Consider the following 23,713-nt stretch of genomic DNA (forward strand, 5'->3'; position numbering starts at 1 on the left):
ATATTCTGCTGAAATCTAGATATACTATGTCTCTGGAATTCCACTGACAAGTCTAGTATCCTTATCAAAAATAGAAATGACATTAGTCATGACTGAAATATTCTTGATCACCTCTTTAGAACATAGATTAAGAAATAGGAGGGAATTTAGGGGTCATCAAGTCTAATCCCATTTTTTTTTCACAGATGATGTAATGGAGTCCCAGAGAGATTACGTGACTTGTCCAGAGTCACAAAGTGAGAAAGTGATTGATATGGGATTATAGGAACTCTTCCTGATTCTAAGTTCAGCACTTTATTTGCTACCCCAACATGTTGGCTTTTTAGAGTTCACATAAATTATTTTTAGTCTGTAACACACAAGTTTATCAGTTAATTATATACATCTATTTTCTAATTATTTAAATTTTATTAATTATATCTCAACAAAACTCTGTGGTATTTATGGTCAATGTGAAGTCCTACACAGCTTTTGAATCTTAAATTCTGTCTGGTATAGTGTTTGGCCAAAGGCAGGTTTTCAAAATTGCTTTCTCCTACTCAATATCTGTTTCTTGTCCTGGTTGTTGCTGAGATAAAATGCAGCTTCTTTAACCTAAGTGGTTTGGCTTTTGTTTCAAAATCTTCTGAAATGAAAATGTAATTAAAATTTAAGTTAGGTAGTATGGTTTTTGTTTTAAAAGAATTTAGAAATAGCAATATTTCTGGCCCTATCCACTCAGAGTACAGTCATAAGAAAGAAAGAAAGCTTTCTTAGTGTGTTAATACTTATCTCAGCAGCCAGAATAATTATGTCAAATTAATAAACAACTTTATTTCATTATATTTATTTTTTACTTACTATATGACTACCATGAATCAAGTATTATAAAGTAAAAAAGATGATTATAGAATGTTTCTTATGTTCTTGTATGTATACATGCATTGTTTCCCTATTGTCTCTGCCACTGGAAAGTAACTTCCTTGAAAAACATGGGTGTTTTTTTTTTCTCCTTTTTTTATATACCTAGTGCTTAGCAGAGTACCTAGTATACAGCAGTGCTTAACAAATGCTTCTTGAATTGACTTTAAGGATCTTACACTCTAGTTGGAGGGGAAAAAACATAATTTTTATGAAACAATAATTGGAAATTTAAGAGTAAGCATATGGATTTTACTTATTATTTCACATGTTTCTAATCTCTCTAATGAAGAAAATCAACAGATGCAATTTATCACCTTTGTAACTTGTAATCTTAGAGAGTCGCCTACAGTTTTGAGTAGGTGAGTAACTAGTATTCAATATCACACAGCTGATTTCTGTTAGAGATAGAATTCAAACCTATGGGGTTTTTTTTCTTAATTCTCTATTATATCACAATTACTCATAATCAATCAAAAACAATATATAATTACACCCTACATTGTGTGGTACAGACTATAAATAATGAAGGAGTTTAGAGCAGATAGAAATAGATCAAGACAGGTTAGAGCACTGAGAGAAAACTTGATAGAAAAGAGAGACAAATGAACAAGGCTTTAAAGAATGAGAACAAATATATATATATGTAGGTTGAGAAGAACTGTCAGGCATTTGTACATTGTTTTTAAACAATTTTATCAATAACTTTTACCATATGTGCCCATGAATAGAAATTACTATTTATTGCCCCTATATGGACAATATTTTAAAATATCTACTTTCTCGTAATTAGCACCTACAACTGGCAAGTTTATGTGAACTTAATTGAAAGAGTTTTTAATGTCTTTTCAAAATAGCATTTAAATAAAACCGCAATAGAGGTTTTGCTCTTGTTTTACTTTAGACTGATAGTCAGTCCTGAGCTATTTAGGCTAATTCTTTGGCGTTGTATTCAGTTGACAAGAAGAGATGGCTTTCCAAAAAAAAAAAAAAGGGGGGGGGAGCTAATTAATAATATTCTTAAATGGCTTACTTGGCATTTTTCTGGTCTTCCAGGGTAATGGTGTTAATAAATAACCATCTTTGTAAGCGGTGATAGTCAAGCTGACACCTAATTTATAGGGAACTTTTATTAACACTGCTCCATTGTTTCCAGTTACAGTAGAATTTGTCTTTGTGTAGTTCACATACACTTCTACAATTGCTTGGCGTAGATACTGACGACTGATGATATCATTCACATGGACTTTCAGCAAAAATAGAGATACTAAAAGGAAAAGAGAAGTTAAATGTTAATATTGAAGTTTGTTCTATTCTGCAACATATGTGTTATAAAATACTATCCATAATTATTTCTTGGATTAGCATAAACATTAATTTTGGGGATTTGAAATGTTTCTTCCTGTGTCTGTTCATAATATATATTTCTTTCCACCTAACAAAAAAATTTGTCAAAACTGGAATTTCTTTTCAAAAGAGAAGAAAAAGTAATATGGAGAGAATGATATTTTCTCTCCAAAAACATGCAATTTTACAATATTTCAATGAACTTCATAAAACTGAGTCAAGTTAATTCCAATTTTTGCCAACAAAAAATAGGACATATTTTCACAGAAACTCATTTATTTTTGTAGTCTTAAAAATATCATTTGGTAACATTTTTCATAACATTAAAAGAAATTTTCTGAGTTAAGAAATCTAAGACTGTTGGCCTATGGTATAAAGGTAAGCACTGACTAATGCCAATGAATTGTGTTAAAGTGATTTGAATATTTGGGTGGATTGAAGTTATGGCCTTAATTCTTTTTTGGGTTTTCATCAGTACAACCAGTCTAGTCTACACTAACATTTTGGATAGCATTTCCTCTTATTTTCAGGCTAATAAAAAGAATCAGGGCAGGGTCTTTCAAACTTGCTGCTTCACATCTTCATTAAGAGAGGAGATGATTAAATTGATGAGTTTATTTTGCCTGTTGAAATATCTATTAGAATAACTGATGATGTGATTTATATCAATAAAATATTTAGGGTAGCTAAATTTTAATAAAAATTTGAAAACGGGTTTTCTTGGTCAGAGGAAACCATGAAAGATTATCTAATAGTATTAATGAAAAAAATCATTTCAAGTAGAAATTGGCTAGGGTACTCATAAATATGTCACTATGATATGGAAGCATCTCAATCTGAGTTTGTACATTCTTAATCTGAGATTCATAAGCTTTTTTTTTTAATTTTCTAATCAGCTTTCTTTTTTTAATAACTTTTTATTGATAGAACCCATGCCAGAGTAATTTTTTTTACAACATTATCCCTTGCACTCACTTCTGTTCCAATTTCCTCCTTCCCTCCCTCCACCCCCACCCCAGATGGCAAGTAGTCCTATACATGTTAAATAGGTTACAGTATATCCTAGATACAATATATGTGTGCACAACCAAACAGTTTTCTTGTTGCACAGGGAGAATTGGATTCAGAAGGTGTATATATAACCTGAGAAGAAAAACAAAAATGCAAGCAGTTTATATTCATTTCCCACTGTTCTTTGGGTGTAGCTGCTTCTGTCAATCCTTGATCAATTGAAACTGAGTTAGATCTCTTTGTCGAAGAAATCCACTTCCATCAGAATACATCCTCATACAGTATCGTTGTTGAGATATTATAATGATCGCCTGGTTCTGCTCATTTCACTTAGCATCAGTTCATGTAAGTCTCGCCAGTCCTCTCTGTATTCATCCTGCTGGTCATTTCTTACAGAACAATAATATTCCATAACATTCATATACCACAATTTATTTAACCATTCTCCGATTGATGGGCATCCATTCATGTTCTAGCTTCTAGCCACTACAAACAGGGCTGCCACAAATATTTTGGTACATACAGGTCCCTTTCCCTTCTTTAGTATCTCTTTGGGGTACAAGCCCAGTAGAAACACTGCTGGATCAAAGGGTATGCACAGTTTGATAACTTTTTGAGCATAGCTCCAAATTGCTCTCCAGAATGGCTGGATGTGTTCACAATTCCACCAACAATGTATCAGTATCCCTGTTTTCCCACATCCCCTCCAACATTCCGCATTATCTTTCCCTGTCATTCTAGCTAATCTGACAAGTGTGTAGTGGTATCTCAGAATTGTCTTAATTTGCATTTCTCTGATTAATAATGACTTGGAGCATATTTTCATATGGCTATAAATAGTTTTAATTTCTTCATCTGAGAATTGTCTGTTCATATCCTTTGACCATTTATCTATTGGAGAATGGCTTGATTTCTTATAAATGAGAGTCAAATCTCTACATATTTTGGAAATGAGGCCTTTATCAGAACCTTTGGCCATAAAAATGTTTTCCCAGTTTATTGTTTCCCTTCTAATCTTGTCACATTAGTTTTGTTTGTACAAAAACTTTTCAATTTGATATAATCAAAATTTTCTATTTTGTGGACAATAGTGATCTCTAGTTCTTCTTTGGTCATAAATTCCTTCCTCTTCCACAGGTCTGAGAGGTAAACTATCTTATGCTCTTCCAATTTATTTATAATCTCATTCTTTATGCCTAGGTCATGAACCCATGTTGACCTTATCTTGGTGTACAGTGTTAAGTGTGGGTCAATGCCTAGTTTCTGCCATACTAATTTCCAATTTTCCCAGCAATTTTGCTGGGAAATAATGCATTCTTATCCCCAAAACTGGGGTCTTTGAGTTTGTCAAACACTAGATTATTAAAGTTATTGACTATGTTGTCCTGTGAACCTAACCTATTCCATTGATCAACTAGTCTATTTCTTAGCCAATACCAAATGGTTTTGGTAATAGCTACTTTATAATATAATTTTAAATCTGATATAGGTAGGCCACCTTCATTTGATATTTTTTTCATTAATTCCCTTGAAATTCTCGGCCTTTTGTTTTTCCATATGAACTTTGTTGTTATTTTTTCTAGGTCATTTTGGGAGTCTGATTGGTATAGCACTAAATAAATAGATTAGTTTAGGTAGTATTGTCATCTTTATTATATTTGCTCACCCAATCCAAGAGCATTTAATATTTTTCCAGTTGGTTAGATCAGGCTTAATTTGTGTGGAAAGTGTTTTGTACTTTTGCTCATAAAGTTTCAGATTTTCCCTTGGCAGATAGATTCCTAAATATTTTATACAATCAGTAGTTACTTTAAATGGAATTTCTCTTTGTAACTCTAACTGTCGGGTTTTGTTAGTGATGTATAAGAATACTGATGACTTATATGGGTTTATTTTGTATCCTGCATAAGCTTTTTTTTTTAATTGTAATTATGTTCCAATGTGACTGTTTTTCCTTGTAAGCTCCCACATTTTACCTTATGCACTTTAAAACAATGTTCTGAAAAGATGTGCATAAGCATCTACCAATGAGATCAACAAAAGATTAGGGACTCCAGGTGTTAGAGAAGGAACACTAGACTTCGTCAGAAGTCATAATAGAAGTCCCTACATAGGATAATACAATTAGTATCAATTCAAGTAGAAATAAAACTTAAATCTTCATTACTAAGACTAATCTTTATTTAGGTGTCTAAATCTATTGAGTTGCAGGTATTTTGATTTAATACAATTATGGACAATTTCAATAATTAATTATGCTTTCTGGCTCAAAAGGAGCAAAATCATTCTTTTCAAAATGTATCTTAGCAACAAAGCTAAGTTTGCTTTTTTTTAAATTAGAAAAAAGTTTCACATTATTTAAAAAATATATATTTCATGAGCCTGGAAATAAGCTTCAGGGGGAATTTGATACCTTTAATTATTAGAAAAACTATTATGTGGAAGAAGGCTAGACTTACTCTGTTTTGTCCTAACAGAACAGAACTAGTTAACAGTTGCAAAGAGGCAAATTCAGATTCATTCAGAAAAAAATTTTTAAAATATCCTTGAAAACAGAGTTGTCCAAAAGAGGAATGCAATGTTTAGAGAAATAACATATCCTCAAGCAGAAGCTGGATGATCACTTAATAGAGTATGCTATACTGAGGGTTCTTTCCTATATGAATTGGTTTGCTGTTGAGATCTATTTCAACTATCAAATTTTCTGATTGTGTAAGCAGTTGAGATTTTATACTGACTGCTTATATTACAAGAGCTCACATTTAGCTGTCACCTTATAAATTATTTTCAGTGCAAAAACTATTTGAGGCATATGACATAAGTATCATTATTCCAATTTGTGAAGATCAAGAAGTTAAATCTCAGAAGTCTTATGGTTTATTCTTAGTAGTTTTTATCTATACTATTAAAATGTAAAATCCTTGTGAATAGATATTGTTTCATTCATTATACTTAAGTCCTTAGCCTAGCAAAGTAGCTGACATAGAGTAGATACTCAATAAATACATATTGATTGATTATATACACTTCATAAATAGCAAGAAGATGATCTCAATTTCCAACAAAATTCAGGGTTTTTTCCCTTACATCATGCTGTCTTACTAATGATAATGGTATAAGAGTAAAATGACTTCTTTCCCCTCTCCACCTTTAAAACCACAAGATAAAGACATTATTAACTATTTTAATCAAGGAATAACTTGCTGATACATTTTAAGTTAATTTTACTTATTTTAAATATTTTGTGGGCATAAAATATTTTTTAATTATAAGAGAATTGTTGTTTTTAATGAAAAAAAAAATATATCTTCCTGTCCTGCAGAAGATATGTCAGATATGTCAGCAAGTTTGTAAGAAAAGCCAAGCTCTTATTTTTTTTTTCATGGAGAAAAGAAAATGTTACATAAAACAACATCTCTATATGCCCATAGGAAAAAAAAACACATTATAGAGTCACAAAATGTTTAATATCATGCATAAAAGCCTGCTAAGTGCATGATAAGTGGTTCATTTAACAGAGTACCAAACCTGGAGTTAAGAAGACTCCCCTTACTGAGTTCAGATCTGACTTCAGACACTGACTAATTGTGTGTAACCCTGGGCAAGAAACTAACCCTATTTGCCTCAGTTTCCTCCTCTGTAAAATGAGCTGAAGAAATGGCAAACAATTCCAGTATCTTTGCCCAGAAAACCCCAAATAGGGTCCAAAAGAGTCAGACATGATAGAAATAACTTAACAACAAAAATAAAAGCCTGTGCTTTTTGAATCAAGTAAAACAATGAATCTTAGTTACAAAGTAAATTCAGAAAAAAAAAAAAAACAGATCATAGAGGATCCATAATCTGCACAGTCAGACCTTTACAATGAGGTTTATTGTTATACTTCTGGAAGCTATCCAGATATTCTGAGCATATCAAGCACACCTACTCCAAAACAAATATAAAAATTGCTGTGTAGAGTCAGATAAAAATGATCCTTGTCCTCCAGTTTATTATAATGGATAATCAAGATAGGATTATAACTGATTAATCTAAATAGGTCTTATGTATGAAAGATCATTACAATTTTACTATTTTGTGATGAGAAAAGATACCTATGAAAGAATTTGGAAAAGGTAAAGCTACAGAGCCTTATAAGCTCTCAATTCTATCTATTCTTCAAATAACTTGATCTTTTAAAAAAAATTGTCATTCAAAAACTGCTGGGAAAATTGAAATTAGTATGGCAGAAACTAGGCATTGACTTACACTTAATACTGTACACCCAAATGGGTTCATGATCTCAGTATAAATAATGAAATTATTTAAATTAGAAGAACATAGGATAGTTTACCTTTCAGACCTGTGGAGGATGAAGGAAGACCAAAGAAGAACTAGACATCATTATTGATCACAAAATAGAAAATTTTGATTACATAAAGTTAAAAAGGTTTTGTACAAACAAAACTAATGCAGACAAGTTTAGAAGGGAAGCAATAAACTGGGAAAACATTTTTACAGTTAAAGGTTCTGATAAAGGCTTCATTTCCAAAATATATAGAAAATTGACTCTTATTTATAAGAAATCAAGCCATTCTCCAATTGATAAATGATTAAAGGATATAAACAGACCATTTCCAGTTGAAGAAATGGAAACTTTTTAGCCATATGAAAAGATGATCCAAATCATTATTGATCAGAGAATTAAGACAACTTTGAGATACCATTACACACCTCTCAGATTGGCTAGGATGACAAGAAAAGATAATGAATGCTGGAGGGGATGTGGGAAAACTGGGCCACTGATACATTGTTAATGAAATTGTGAATGCATCCAACCATTCTGGAAAGCAATTTGGAACTATGCTCAAAAAGTTATCAAACTGTGCATATTCTTTGTTCCAGCAATATTATTACTGGGCATTTATCCCAAAGAGATCTTGAAGAAGAGAAAGGGATCTGTATGTGCAAAAATATTTGTGGCAGCCCTTTTTGTAGTGGCATGAAACTGGAAATTGAATGGATGCCCATCATTTGGAGAATGGTTGGGTAAATTGTGGTATATGAATGTTATGGAATATTATTGTTCTGTAAGAAATGACCAGCAGGATGATTTCAGAAAGTCATAGAAAGATTTATATGAACTGATGCTGAGTGAGATGAGCAGAACTAGGAAATCATTATATACATCAACAACAATACCATATGATGATCAATTCCGATGGAAGAGTCTCTATTCAACAATGAGATGAATCAAATCAGTTCCAGTTGTTCAATGAAGAGAACCAGCTACACCCAGTGAAAGAACTATGGGAAATGAGTGTGAACCACAACATAGCATTTCCACTTCTTCTGGTTTTGTCTGCTTGCATTTTGTTTTCCTTCTCGAGTTATTTTTACCTTATTTCTAAATCTGATTTTTCTTGTGCAGCAAGATAACCATATAAACATGTATACATATTTTGCATTTAACATATACTTTAACATATTTAACATGTATCGGTCTACCCGCCATCTAGGGGAGAGAGTAGGGGGGAAGGAGGGGAAAAACTAGAACAGAAGGTTTTGCAAGGGTCAATGCTGAAAAATTACCCATGCATATGTCTTGTAAATAAAAATCTATAATAAAAAAATAAAGAAAAAAATGTCATTAACTTGACATAATACAATTGGTTCATAATAAAATGACATCAAATTTATAACAATTTTAAAATGCAATAACATTCTTTAAATCACTATTTTAGTATTTTAAAAGTCAGTTTTAAAAACAAAGGCAATATTATGAGCTTATTCAGAACAAAACTTTTAAATAGCAACTATTTGTCCAATAAGTCATTTCAAAAGATTACTCCTAATGGAATTTTAATTTTTAACTTTAATCAACAAGAGAGAAACAATGAAAGAATATAAGCTGATGGGGCTATAAACTAAATGTATTCAAGAAAACTCATTCATTATAAGTAACATACATATTTATTATATGTTTGTTATAGTTTTCCTTTCATTTTTAGGCTTAAATATATTTTTCAGTAGACATAGGAAGAAATATATCCAAAAAATTTAAAAAAGAAAATGCAATTTTTTTTAGAAAGTACTATACACAATGAATTAATTTCAATGTATAATATAAGAACCAAATGGCACCACATCTAAAGTCTTAAAGGAAAAGATAAAGGAAGAAAAGAAATAGACAACAAAATTTTAATAGTAGAAAACTTCAGTGTTCCACTATCAACTCCAATTAATCTAATCAAAAAAAATTTAATAAGATAAGGAAATGAATACAATTTAAGAAAAATTAAATACAATAGATCTCTGGTGGTAGAATTCTATTAAAATAAAAGGAGCATACATATTCTTCAGCTGTACTTGGCCCCTTTACAAAAATTTTCCATGAGTGGAACATAAAAACATCACAAACTAATAGAGAAAAACAACAACAAAAATTAAATACAAACTTGATAATATATAATATATTATAATAATATATATAATATAATATAATATAATAATAATATAAAAGATATATTCACAAGAGAGCTACTAAAACAAGGGTTAAAAGTTAACTGGAGACCAAATAATTTAAGGCTAAAGAATTGGTAAATCAAAGAATAAAACATAGGGAGAGCAGATTTTAATTTTAAAAGTCAATATTATTTTGTTTGGCTGTAACCCAAATTTGATATGTTTTCTCATTGATGTTATCATCTTTAATTAATTAAAATAAATTAATCTAGGAGTTGTTTTATGTATGCATGTGTGTACATATTTATGTGTGTGTGTATACACACACACACACACATAAATATATACACACACAGATAAGCCTAATTTGATTTAAAAAGAAATAAGAGCAAACCAGGTTACCAATGTCAAAAATGCAAAAGGAAATTTTACAAAAAATGAAGAAATAAAATTGTTAGAAACTATTTTGCCCCTATATGCCAATAAAACCAACAAAACAAATGAATATTTATAAAAACAAAAATTGTTGATATTACCAGAACAAAATATAAATAATTTAAACAACACAATCTTAAGAAAATGAATTGAAAAATCTGTAAATGAACTTTCAAAGAAAAAACCCCAAGGCAAAATGGCATTAAAATAAATTATAGCAAACAATCAAAGAACAATTAATTTCAATATTACACATAGTGTTAATAAGAGAGAAAGGCATCCTATCAAATTCTTTCTATGACATAAATATGATCTTGATATGTAAATCATGGAAAAATTTTTTCCAGGTAAAACATGATTTATCTGAAGCATTCTTGCTGGATTTAACTTTTCTTTTTTTTAATTATCAAAGTTTTTATTTTCAAAACATATGCATGAATAGTTTTTCAACATTGACCCTTGCAAAACTTTGTGTTCCAATTTTCTTCTCGTACCCTCATCTCCTCCCCTAGATGACAAATAATCTAATATATGTTAAATATGGTAAAAATATATGTTAAATCTAATATATGCATACATACTTATACAATTATCTTGCTGCACAAGAAAAGTCAGATTAAAAGGAACAAAATGAGAAAGAAAATAAAATGCAAGCAAAAAAACCCCAGAAAGTATGAAAATGCTGTTGTGATTCACACTTAGTTCCCACAGTCCTCTTTCTGGGTGCAGATGGCTCTCTTCATCACAACATCATTCGAATTGGCTTGAATCATCTTGAATCATCTCATTGTTGAAAAGAGCCATACCATGGACAATTAAAAAAAAAAAACAAAGAAAGTTATAGACAAATAACCCTAATGAGCATCAATGCAAAAAAATTAAATAAAATTAGCCAAGAGACTACAGAACTTTTCACAAAGATTATACTCTATTACTAGTCCAGTTTAACATCAATAAACAGGGTTGGCTCAATATTAGGAAAATCATCTACATAATTTATCATATTAATAATAATGATCAAAATCATAATATATCAACAAATGTAGAAGAAAAGCTTTAGACAAAATAAAGCACCATTTTCTCTTTTAGAAAACTCTAGAAACAAAGCAATAATGGATTTTTTTTCCTTTATATGATAAGTAGTATTTATAATAAAATAACAGGGGGACAGCAAGGAAATGTTATCTTATCACTATGTGGTATAGTACTAGAAAAGTTAACTATAATAGTAAGAAAGGAAAAATAAAAAAGTAATACCTAAGCACAAACAAAGAAGAAACAAAATTTGCTTTTATACATGATATGCTTGATATTTAAGAGAATACTAGAAGGCCAACTAAAAATTAAACAATAATTTTAGTAAAGTTGTAAAGGTGTAAAATAAATCCATATAAATCATCATTTTCATAGTATAACAAAAACCAGCAGAGGCTTTAAGAAAAGAAGTTTGCTTTTAAAATAACTGTAGAATATATTAAACTCTTGAGAGATTATCTTGGGAGATCAAGAAAACACAGGAACTATATGAATTTGACAAGTACAAAACAAAATTTATGATAATAAAAAAGTCCTAAAAAGTTGGAGAAATGTTTGAAGACAGGTCAAATTGATAAAATAGAAGTGAATACTTATCAAATTAATTTTTTTATTCAGTGCAATACCAATTACGCTACCAAAAAATTACTCTGTAGAATTAGAACTACTTTGTAGAACTAGAAAAAATAACAATCCATTTAAAGAAGTAGAAGAGCAAGAATCTTAAGGGAAATAATGGGGAGAAGTTAGAAAGTAGGAGGCCTAGAAATTTCAGATCATAACTATAATACAAAGTAGGAAACATCAGAATGATTTGGTGCTGGTTAAAAAAAAAATAGGAGGCCAAAAAGTGGAAGAAAGTAGATATTCAGCATATAGTTCAATTGCCCTAGTAAATTAGTGATTGATGACCTAAAGGTCAAAGTTACTGATGTCACTATTAGACAAACACTGACAAAACAGTGATCTGGAAGAAAGATGGTTAAGATCAACATCTCACACCATTTCCTATCATAATCTCCAAATGAATTGATGATCTAGATGTAAAAATCAATTCATAAACAAATTAAAAGAATAAAAAATGAATTATGTTACAGAGTTATTGTGAAGACTGAGTTAGTACCTTGGATACCTTAAAATCAGCCAGAGTCAGGATAAGCAAAAGTCCTTGGTCTTTATTCTTGGTCTTTAAGGGTAGAAGTGAACTGGATAGACACAGGATCTCCACGACCTCTCCTCTTCATCTCCTGCCCAAAAAATGACCCTAGCTAGTCTTACTCTACCCCCTAGTCCCTCCAACAATTCTTTGTATACACCAATTATTGAGTCAGCACAGAATAGTGGGAAAGGCCATTTTCCAAACATATGCTTATAGAGTATTGTCCAATTGGTAATTAGACTTAAGTGCTCGGTTGTCTGACCTCAGTGCATCAACTCAAGAGTTTCAGACCTTAACAAGTTATGAATTAGGGAAGAGTTCATGAATAGATAAGTAACAGAGAAGATCAAAGAAGATTTTAAAAGACTATTTTGTTGCAGAAAATTAAGTTTTTTGAGACTTTCAGGGATGGAACCAAGATGGTGAAATGAAGTCAAGAAGCTGCTTGAGCTCTACCTTTTCCTCTTTAAAATCACATGCAATCAAGTCTCTGAAAAGACTCTGACTGAGTGAAAAAAATTTTCCAATTCAAGATATATTGGAAAAACTTCAAGAATGGTCAGTCTTACTGGGGTGAAAAGGGTGTTCAGTTCAACTCAGACAGACGCTGGGAAAGCCAGTGAGAGGATCTTAAAATTCGCAACTGAAACCCTTGATCCTGGCTCAGTAGAGAAGCATATCAGTGGGGCAGCCTCCAGTTCCATTTCAGAAGGTAAACTCTGGAAAACCAGACTGTTTTATGAAAAGAGCAGGCAAAGCTATTCCCTGAAGCCCCTTGGCTCCAAGCCAAGGCTCAGAGCTACACAAGAAGCTTGGGACAATGCCCCATTTTATTCCAGGAGCAGAGCTTGATCATAAAAGTAGAAAAAGAGGAAATAGCAAAAGAAAAGAAAATGAACAAGAAACAGAACAGAACTTTGATAACAGAAAGCTACTATGGTGATAGGGAAGACGAAAACACAAATTCAGAGAACAAAATGTCCAAAAAGGAAATCTCATAGAGTGATATGAATTGGTCTCAAGCCCAAAGAAGTTCTTGGTATTGCTCATAAAAGACTTTAAAAGGCAAATAAGAGTGACCAAAAAAAAAAATTCAAAAAAAATGAGAGCTGTGCAAGAGAAGGAATATGAGTCCTTAAAAAAAATACAATTGGCCAAGTTGAAAAAAAAATCCACTGAAGAAAACAATATCTCCAAAAGTAGAATTAACCAAATGGAAAAAGAGATACAAAAGCTAATTGAAGAAAACCATACATTAAAAACTAGAATGGGGCAAATAGAACCTAAGGACTCTATGAGACATGAAGAATCAAACTAAAAAGAATGAAAAACATGGAAGAAAATGTGTAATACCTTATTAGGCAAATAGCTGACCTGGAAAATAGATCCAGATGAGATAATTTGAAAATTCTTGCTTTACTTGAAGACCATGACCAAAATAAGAGCCTAGATAGCATTCTTCAAGAGAACATCAAGGAATACTGCCCCAATATTCTAAAAACAAAGTGGGAAATAAGCATTGAAAGAATCCAAGACAAGAGAAGACAAGAAAGAATCCAAGCTGCCAGACAAAAGTCATTCAAATACAGAAACAACAGTCAGGAATACCCAGGATCCATCTGGAAGCTTCTACAATAAAGGATCAGAGGGCCTGGAATATCATATTCCTAAAGGCAAAGGAACTGAGGTCACAAACAAAAATTAACTACCTAGCAAGACTGAATATCATCTTTCAAAGGAGGAGATGGAGTTTCAATTAAATTGATAGTTATAAGTGTAGAATCAAAGAGTTTCTTTAATTTATATTTCTCTAGTTCTTAATGGTTTGTGGTTATTAATGATTTTTCATATCACTATAGATAGCTTAGATTTCTTTCTCTGAGCACTGGCTTTTGATGTTCTTTGGCCACTTATCAGTTGAGGAATGACTAATAAATTTGAATGTATTCCTTTTATGTTTTGAAAAAGAAACCTGCATCAGAAGAAATTGTTGTGAAAATATTTTTTGAACATATAAAGTCCTTTTTATTTTCCTTGATATCTTTGGAGTAGTGGAATTTTGGGTCAGAGAGTACAAATAGTTTTATAGTTGTTTTATATATTTTATATAGTTTTTATAATTATTGGAATATATTTCCAAATTGCTCTCCAGAATGGTTCATAGCTTCACCAATAATGTGTCAGTATTCCTATTTTTACATCCCCTCTAGTACTTGTCATTTTTCTTTTATGTCATCTTAGTCAATTTGATGAATGTGAGATAGTACTTCAGAGTTCTTTAATTTACATTTCTCTAATCAACAATAATTTAAATGAGTTTTCAAATGATTATTTATAGCTTTGAATTTTCCTCTGAAAACTATTCATATCCTTGGATAATTTGTCAATTGAGGAATAGCTTTTATTCTTCTTCTTTTTTTTAAGACTGGTAAAAGCAGTTTATTATTAGCACTGAGAAGTCAGCCTTTGCTATGCATGAATAGAAAGACTGAATTCCTTGGTGGCAAGATCCCAACAAAGAAGTAAACTTTCTAGCAGAGAAATCCCGACAGAGAGGTATAAAGTCTTGTTAGGGAAATAGGTAAGAAAGATAAAGAAAGGGTAATGCTGAAAGAGAATATCATTCCAGCAGGCAGAGGGTTGCTGCTATGCATGGCAAGGCATGTTAGGTCCTCTGCCAAATAGCTTTTATTCTTAACAAATTAAGTTGTTTCCTCTATATTTTAGAAATGGAAATATACAGGAAAATTGCTACAAATATTTTTTCTTGCTTTCATGTTTTTCTTCTAATTTTGACGACATTGGTTTTGTTTATGCAAAAACTTTAATTTATGTGATAAAAATTCCCCAATATCTCTATTTCTTGTTTGGTTATACACTTTCCTTATTCATAGACTCAGGGAATTTCTTCCATGCTCCACTAATTTGCTCATGACTTCATTCTTTATGTTTAAATCATGTACCCATTTTGATGTTGATCTATATCAAATTTCTAACAAACTACTTTCCAGTTTTCCTAGCAGTTTTTGTCAAATAGTGATTTCCCCCGCTCTCAAATAATTTGGATCTTTGGACTTATCAAAAATTAGGTTGCTATGGTAATTTGCCTATATATATTGTGTACCATATTTGATCTACTGATCAACAATTCTTTTTCTTATTCAGTACCAAATTGTTTTGATGATTATAGTTTTGTAATTTAACATGAATTCTGGAACAGCCAGACCCATTACTTACCATTATTTCTTACTGATTCCCCTGATATGTTTAGCCTTTTGTTTATTCAGATAAACTTGATTATTTTTTTCTAGTTGTATAGAGTAATTCTTTGGTAGACTGATAGTGCACTGAATAAGTAAATTAATTTAGATGATATTGTCATTTTTATGATAATGGGTTACTGTATTCATTAACAATATTTTCCCAGTTATTTAGATGTTTTCATTTGTTTGAAAAGTGTTTTGTGCCTACATTCATATAATTCCTGATTATTTCTATTTCGCCAACAAATAGATTCCCAGGTATTTTGTGAAGTCTGAAATAATTTTAAATAATTTTTGCTAACTTTCGTTGTTAAAATATCAACATGTTGATGCTTTGTGTGAGTTTATTTTATATTCTGCAACTGTACTCAAGTTATTAATTATTTAAACTAGTTTTTTAATTGACTCTCTAGGGTTTTCTAAGTAAACCATCATATCATTTATAGAAAATGTGACTTATCACTGCCTATGATTATTACCTACTTTTCTTGCTTTATTGCTATAGTTACTCTCCTAATAATTTTGAATAATAATAGAAATAATGGACACATTTGCTTATTGGCAAAGCTTCTACATTATCCCTGTAACAAATAATGCTTACTCTTTGCTTTAGATAGATACTATTTGCCATATTAGAAAAAGCTCCATTTATTTTTATTCTTCCCAATGCTTTTGGCAGCAATGTGTATTGTATTTTGCCAAAAACCCTTTCTATATCTATTGAAATCAATATATGATTTTGTTGTTGTCAATTATGCTTATATTTTTCTTAATATGAAACCAGTTCTGCCTTGCTAATATAAATACATCCTTGTCACACTGTATGATCTTTGGGATATTATTGTAATCTTCTTTACAGTATTTTATTTTTAAAGTTTACATCAATATTCTTTAGGAAACTAATTTATGGTTTTCTTTCTCTCTTTTTCTCCCTTTTGTTTAACTACTACAACCAAATTTGTGCCATAGAGGAAAAATTGGTAGTAGTCTTTCTTTGGCTATTTGGAATTAATCATTCTTTAAATGTTTGGTAGAATTCATTGGAGATTTTTTTTGTTAGTTAGTGAATTAATAATTTGTTTTATTTCCTTTTCTAAGATAATATTTTAGTATGATATTTCTTATTCTGTTTATCTGGATAATTCATGTTTTTCTAAATATTCATGCATCTTATTTAATACATGATAGTATATAGTTGGGAAAATAATATCCAATAGTTGATTTTATTTCATCTTCATTTCTTGTACATTTATACTTTTTCATTTTTGAAACTGATAATTTGGTTTTTGTCTTACTTTTAAAAATCAAATTAGCCCATTGTTTGTCTATTTTACTACTTTTTCCAGAAAACCAGCTCTCAATTTTATTAGTACAATTTAAAAAAATTTTTCTTTTATATTAAGCTCTTATTTGATTTTCAGGATTTGTGCTTTGGTGTTTAATTGGGGAAAGGAAGTTAATTTGCTGTTTTTCTTGTTTTCTTTTTAACTGCATGGCCAAATTCATTGAACTGATCTTTCACTAATGTAAGCATTTAGCAATATATACATTACCTTACATATATCTCTGGCTAAATTCCACAAATTGGGGTACATTGTTTCACTGTTATTATTATCTTTAAATGAGATTATTGATTTAAAGGGAAATTTGTTTTTTGATCCACTCATGAATAAGGATTGGGTTGTTTAGTGTAGAATTTTAAATTTCTGCTTCAAAGATGTATAACTTAATGTAATTTTTTTTTGCATTATGTTCAGAAAAATTTGCATCTAACATTTCTGCTTCTCTGAATTTTTTTGTGAGATTTTTATGCCTTAATACATGTCCAGTTTTGGGGAAGGTTCCTTGAACAACTGAGAAACAGATAAATTCCTTTCTATTAATATTCAACATTCTCCAGAGGTTTTTGATAGCTAACTTTCTAAAATCCTATTCATCTTCTCAACTTCTTCATTGTTTATTTTATGATTAGATTCATCTAGTCCTGAGAGGGATAGATTTAAGTCTCCCCTCTAGCATAATTTTGGGCAACTAAAGCACAATGGGTAGAGTGGTGGGCCTGAAATTAGGAAGACTCATCTTCCCGAGTTCAAATTTGACCTCAAACATAACTAGTTGTATGACCTTGAATAAATCACTTAATTCTATTTGTCTCAGTTCCTCATCTGTAAAATAATCTGAAGAAGAAAATTGCAAACCACTACAGTATTTTAGCCAAAAAAATCCCAAATGGATCTATTTACTATATTCACCCTACCCCTTCATTTCCCTTTCCATTGTATAAACTCTTTATTGCATGACTCATTTCTGTATCATGTAATTCATAGATTTCTTGGCTAGGAAAAAAAAATCTCACTATGCTTTTGAGGCAGCTCAGTGCTTCAGAATCTAACTAGTTCTATGTCTCTGGGCAAGTCACTTAACCTCTATTTGTTTCAGTTTTCTTATGTATAAATGGGGACAATAAATATAACCTTACTATTCAGAGTCATTATAAGGATCAAATGAGATAAGTGTAAAGCATTTAGTATAGTGTTGGCCTCATTATAAGCACTTCATGGATGTTAGCTATTATTATTATATTATATTCTTGGAATTCTCATTCAGAATTCAATTTAATCCATTTTTTTAAAGGTTGTTGTGGAAGTGATTTGAAGGTTATCTGTAGCCAGATTGGTAAGTTCTAACCTCACCCTCAACTTCACCTTCCAATATCAGTATTTTTTTTCAAAAAACAGCTTATACTATCCTCAATCATAAAATAAGTACTGATTCATTTTAGTTAATGGTGCTAAATGAGTATGTTCAATATCTTATAAAATTACAATTTTCTTTCACTATGGGCTATTGTTGTTATAAATAAACTGATCACAACACCATAAGCTAAAAACATAAGGTTCCAGTGCTGTTTGGGTCACTTTGCTTACCCTACCCTATGACCACACCCTAATACCAGTCAAGCCCTTCTTAAATAAAAAAGTACAAGAGAGTATGGATGGAGCAATATAACTAATAAAACAGCTCACATAATCAATCTTGATCCTGTAGATTATATAATGAAATATTTTCCTCCTATCATGGTATGTGGCACATAGTGATTACTTAATAATCTTGTTTATTAGCTTAACTCCTACCAGAAGACAAGACAAAAACCACTAGGCATAATACTGCATCCACTGGGAGATGCAGCCATCTTATCAATTCTTTGTCTTTTACTGATTTTCTTCAGTACTATACAAGGCAAGATTTCATGTAGTTGAGGGAAGGGTAAATTTTTAGTGTAATTTTTTAGAAAGATGTAAACAAAAACATATTAAAAGATGTGAAAGTCAGTTACCCCAAATCAAACTATCACTTTGTCCTATGATAAAAATCTATAATTATTTAATTCTGATGGATGCATGTAAATGAAATATTTTGAAACCCAAATGAAAATAATACATCTCAGTTACTTGAAATGGCTTTTTAGCATTCAACTGCATTAAAAAAAAAAAAAAAAACTTTGCCCTAGTTCTAAATAAAAGTGAGAAGTGTAGTGTTAGAAGTATTACATAACACAGCAATCATGGAGACCCACTTAGAAAACTTCTAAGCAAAAGAATTCTTTTTACAATTGAAGCAGCTTCTACGCTTTCAAAAACTGAACATGTGCAGAATATAATGCCCACTGAAAGATATAGTTTCCCATTTTAACTAGAATTATATGAAGTATATTGTCTCGTGTGGTCTCCAATCACCCCATTATCAGCTTGTTAGATGGATGTTCTTTCTTCTCTTCTATCTACAATAAGCAAAGAGAGATGTAGGGAATTCAGGGAATTATGAAAAATATCATAAGATTTATATAAACAGTCACCCTCTCTCAGTTACCTCAGGAAAGTTCAATTTCAGGAAATATCAAATCCAGTGGGGAGAGAAAGACTTTAGGATAAATTCAAATAGATAAGTCGAGTCATCTTAAGCATCCTTTCCAGATGTAAAATCATCTTATTAGTCTATATATAGAAAAAAATGCATTAACTTGCATTCCATGTAATTACAACATTTGTTTTAAGAGGAAAACATTTTTCCCTGAAATTTTTTGTAAAGTGTAAAACTTTAAAATATAATAAATGTCTAAAATGTATATAAAACATCTTTAAAAATGAATTGGGAGTAGATTAATGCTTAGAGGCAATGGTGATCAAATAAACAACTTATAAAGCCCTGCATGAACTGGTCCCATTCTACTTTTTCAGTTTTTTTACAACTTACAGTTTCCTTATCCTCATACTCTTCAATCTAGTATCACTGGTCTCCTGACTGTGCTTTGCACATGACACTCCCTATTTTAACTCCAAATGTTTTCACACTTGTAGAACACTTATCATCCAAGCCTGGAAATAATTCTTGATATCTTGCCTTCTGAGTTCCCTGGTTTCCTTTAAGTCTCAGCTCAAGTTTCATCTTTTACAAGGAGAAATTCCTGATGCCCCATAATGCTACTGCCTTCCTTCATTATCTATTATTTATCTGATATATGTTTTCTTGTTATATAGATATTTGCATGTTGTCTCCCCATTGCATGATAAGCTACTTGAAAGTAGAGACTGGATTCAAATCTTTCTTTGACACAAACTATGTGATTATGAGCAACTTTTTTAATGGACTCTAGATTGTTCTTTAAGTGTACTAAGCAATGCTATAGGACTATATAACAGATAAATATTGACTTACAAATTTTGAGGGGAAATTTGTCTTTAATAGGGATTCCCCACCCAAAAGGAAGTCACAGGTTCATCTAGACCCCTATTTCCACTCAGTCTCCTCCAAAAAGTTAATAAGGGCTGACTACTGAGACATAAAGTTTTTGGGATCTGTGTCAGTTTTTAGTACAAATATCAATGAGAAATGGAGGAATAAATAGGATGTGTTTATATAATAACAAATAATATAATCTATATAAATATTTTCTGATATCAAGTTTAAATTTCCCTCTTTTCAATCCTGGACCAAACGGAAAAGTTCAAATACCTTTTCTATATCACAGCCCATCAAATTTATGAAATACAGGTCTATTTCCTCTAACAATATCATTACAAAATTCTCCACAGAATTTTACTCCAGTGCTTCAAAGTGACAGCTGTTCAATTATTTGAAATTCTGCTATCATGTTTTCCCCAAGTATTATCTTCTCCTGGAAAAATTTGCCCATCTGTTTAAGTTCTGTACATGTGAGTAGGACAGACAGAAGCTAATTTAACAGGAATCCAAAGCCCTACTTATTTTTCTTTCCCTTTTTCTTTCTTTTCTTATTCTGTTTCCCCTTATTTTTAGGTTCTTAAAAATCATCTTCAATAACTTTCTAAAAATTCTCCCAAAATACAAAAGAACTCTATTATACTTATTTTAGACATGTCTTAGTAGAGCTGCTATGTACATAGGGTCTCTTATTTTAGACTCTCAAAAAAAAGATATTGATGTAGAGCTAATTTTCTGATAGATCTTAGATAAGTCACTTGATTTGGCTAGTTCTCATGTTCATTAGTGAAAGAAAAGATTAACCTATATTATTTATAAAGTTTTCTTCTAGTTTTATAATTCTATGAGAAAAAAATACAAAATTAAAACACTTTATTTAAAAAATAAAAAATCTAAATGTTTAAATATCATAATCTTAAATTTTATTATTGTTTCTGAAAGTAAAATGTTAAGTAAAACAATTAAGTGATCCTAGAAAATAATATGTACAATTTAGCCAGCAATCATTCTCACAAGTCAATATTTGTAAAAGATGAAACATACATTTCATTAGGGAACATAAAAGTTCAACAAAATCATTTTAAAGCTTGACAAGAAAGGAAATGAGATACAGAAACTACATTAAAACTGATTAAACCTAATTCAATTATGTAAAAGTAAGTACCATATATACTCGAGTATAAGCCGAGTTTTTCTGCCCAACTTTTGGGCAGAAAATCCCCTCCTCGGCTTATACTCGAGTCACTAGATAAAACATGTGTAAATATCCCTTTTAATGCCCTCCTGCTGTGTAGTATACAGCGCGAGTGCCAACTGTGATACTACAGGGCTGGCCGTTGCTACGGTGATGTGGCTGTTCCTGTAGTATCACAGTTGGTAACTGGACTGTACACTAATGCTGGCAACCGCTCTATATACGTATACCGGCACCCACTCTCCTCCTCTGCGGGCACCGGTGCACTACCTAAACCTACTGATATAATAAGTTTTCCCAGATTTTTGGGTTAAAATTAGGGGCCTTGGCTGATATTCGGGTCGGCTTATACTCGCGTATATACGGTATGTAGTTTTCTCTTGGAATTACTCATCCCCAAAATAATTACAAAATTAGTGAATCATTCTTGTATTGGCATTCAGTTGTGAATGTGATTTTAAAAATTAGTTAAGCAGAATATTCAGTTATAGAATATTCTAATTCCGAGGTGTCAAATATGAGAATACCCACAACACTCCTAAGTGAAACTGGAATGAGGTTAAAATGTAGTTGGTATTAGTTTAACAAAATAAAATAAACTGTAGATAAAATTGTATTTCAAAATATGTGGCCCACAGGGATCCTTAGGTACAAAGCAGCCCCTCATTTCTGTTTGAATTTGGCACCATTGTACCAGTTAACTATGTGTTCTAATTAATTGAATGTAAGAAATGCTTTTTGTTTCAACTTTTGTCATTTTTTTTTATATAATATGGTAGGGTAGGCTTGTAATAGGATGGAAAGGATATGTGTGTATTATAGTTTGAGGCTCGGAGATCTCAAGCTTACTGGGCAATCAGACTAAATCTGGACTAACATGGTAAGGAAAAGGGGAGCATTTTGCCCAAAATGGGAGGAAAAAGCTCATATAAAAAGCAGATTAAAGTTTCTGTGCACATCAGAGTGCAAAGAGCCCATAAATCCCTGTAGCTTGATTTAGATAAGGATAAAGAGATAGTTTTTTTTAAGTGAAAAAAGTGCTAATTTGTCATCTCTGTCTCTTCTTTCCTTCCCTCCCTCCTTCCTCCCTCTCTTCTTCTTCTTTCTTCTTCTTCTTCTATTCTTCTATTTTTTCTTCTTCTATTCTTCAATTTTTCTTCTTCTATTCTTCTTCTATTTCTTATTCTTCTATTTTTCTTCTTCTATTCTTCTCCTCCTCCTCCTCCTCCTCCTCCTCTTCCTCTTCCTTCTCATCCTCCTCTTCCTCCTTCTTTTTCTTCTTCTTCTCTCTCTCTCTCCTCTAATACACAGAAAATTGAGTTATTTCACTTTAAGAAGTATATACAGTGAACATAATTTAATATTTGTTTGATAACTGTATAAATATGCATACATATATTGGATTTAAGATATCTTTTAACATATTTAACATATATTCTGTTATGGGCCAGAACTTGAAACAAAGTGCTAAATAAATGGAATTGAGGAGACAATGGTTGAATCTAGTTTAGCACTGATTTAATCCTACAACAAATAATGGTTTCCTAGTGATACAATGATTGATGTATACATACTTAGTGTGGAACATATAAGGAGGAGCTGTCAGGGCTAGAAAGGACAAGGGTATTAGAAGCTCTCGGAGGCTGAGACAGAGACAGATTCATTCTATCTTCCACTTTTATTATGGCTGGAGGCTCAAGCAGAAACCTTCGGAGTTTGGGAGATTCAGAAGCCAGAGAAGGCAGGCCTCTCAGAACCAAGGAGAGAGATAGGCCTCCAGAAAAACTAGCTGAGCCCCAAGTGAAGGAGACAAGACTTTGAAGGAGACAATAAAAGATTTGGGCTTTAATCCCTGGCTGCACTTGTGATTATTGAACTGAAATGAAGGCTGCCTCCAGAAACCCCCCAAGAAACCTGCTCTCAGAGAATATTGCATTTTAGAGAAGAATATTATAATATTGGATTACCTGCCATCTAGGGGAGGGAGTGGGGAGAAGAAGGGGAAAATTTGGAACAGAAGATTTTGCAAGGGTCAATACTGAAAGATTACCCATGCATATGTTTTGTAAATAAAAAGCTATAATAAAATAAAATTTAAAAAAACATTTCTTTAATAAAACTCAGCTAATTGCATATATGATGAATGCACAATAAATGATTCTAATTAGATGTACAAAAACTGAG

General features: G+C 31.3%; 1 protein-coding gene across 2 annotated transcripts in view; it reads right to left on the bottom strand.

The window, feature by feature from the left end:
* FAM171B (family with sequence similarity 171 member B) overlaps positions 1-23,713 on the bottom strand; it is an 88,856-nt gene that overhangs the window by 21,960 nt on the left and 43,183 nt on the right. For both annotated transcript variants that reach the window (XM_051986055.1, XM_051986056.1), the window contains one exon: positions 1,934-2,167. In XM_051986055.1, coding sequence (XP_051842015.1) covers positions 1,934-2,167 — 234 coding nt within the window. The remainder of the gene's footprint in view (positions 1-1,933; positions 2,168-23,713) is intronic.

The sequence above is a fragment of the Antechinus flavipes genome, chromosome 3, assembly GCF_016432865.1.
Source record: "Antechinus flavipes isolate AdamAnt ecotype Samford, QLD, Australia chromosome 3, AdamAnt_v2, whole genome shotgun sequence".
NCBI classification, from domain to species: domain Eukaryota; kingdom Metazoa; phylum Chordata; class Mammalia; order Dasyuromorphia; family Dasyuridae; genus Antechinus; species Antechinus flavipes.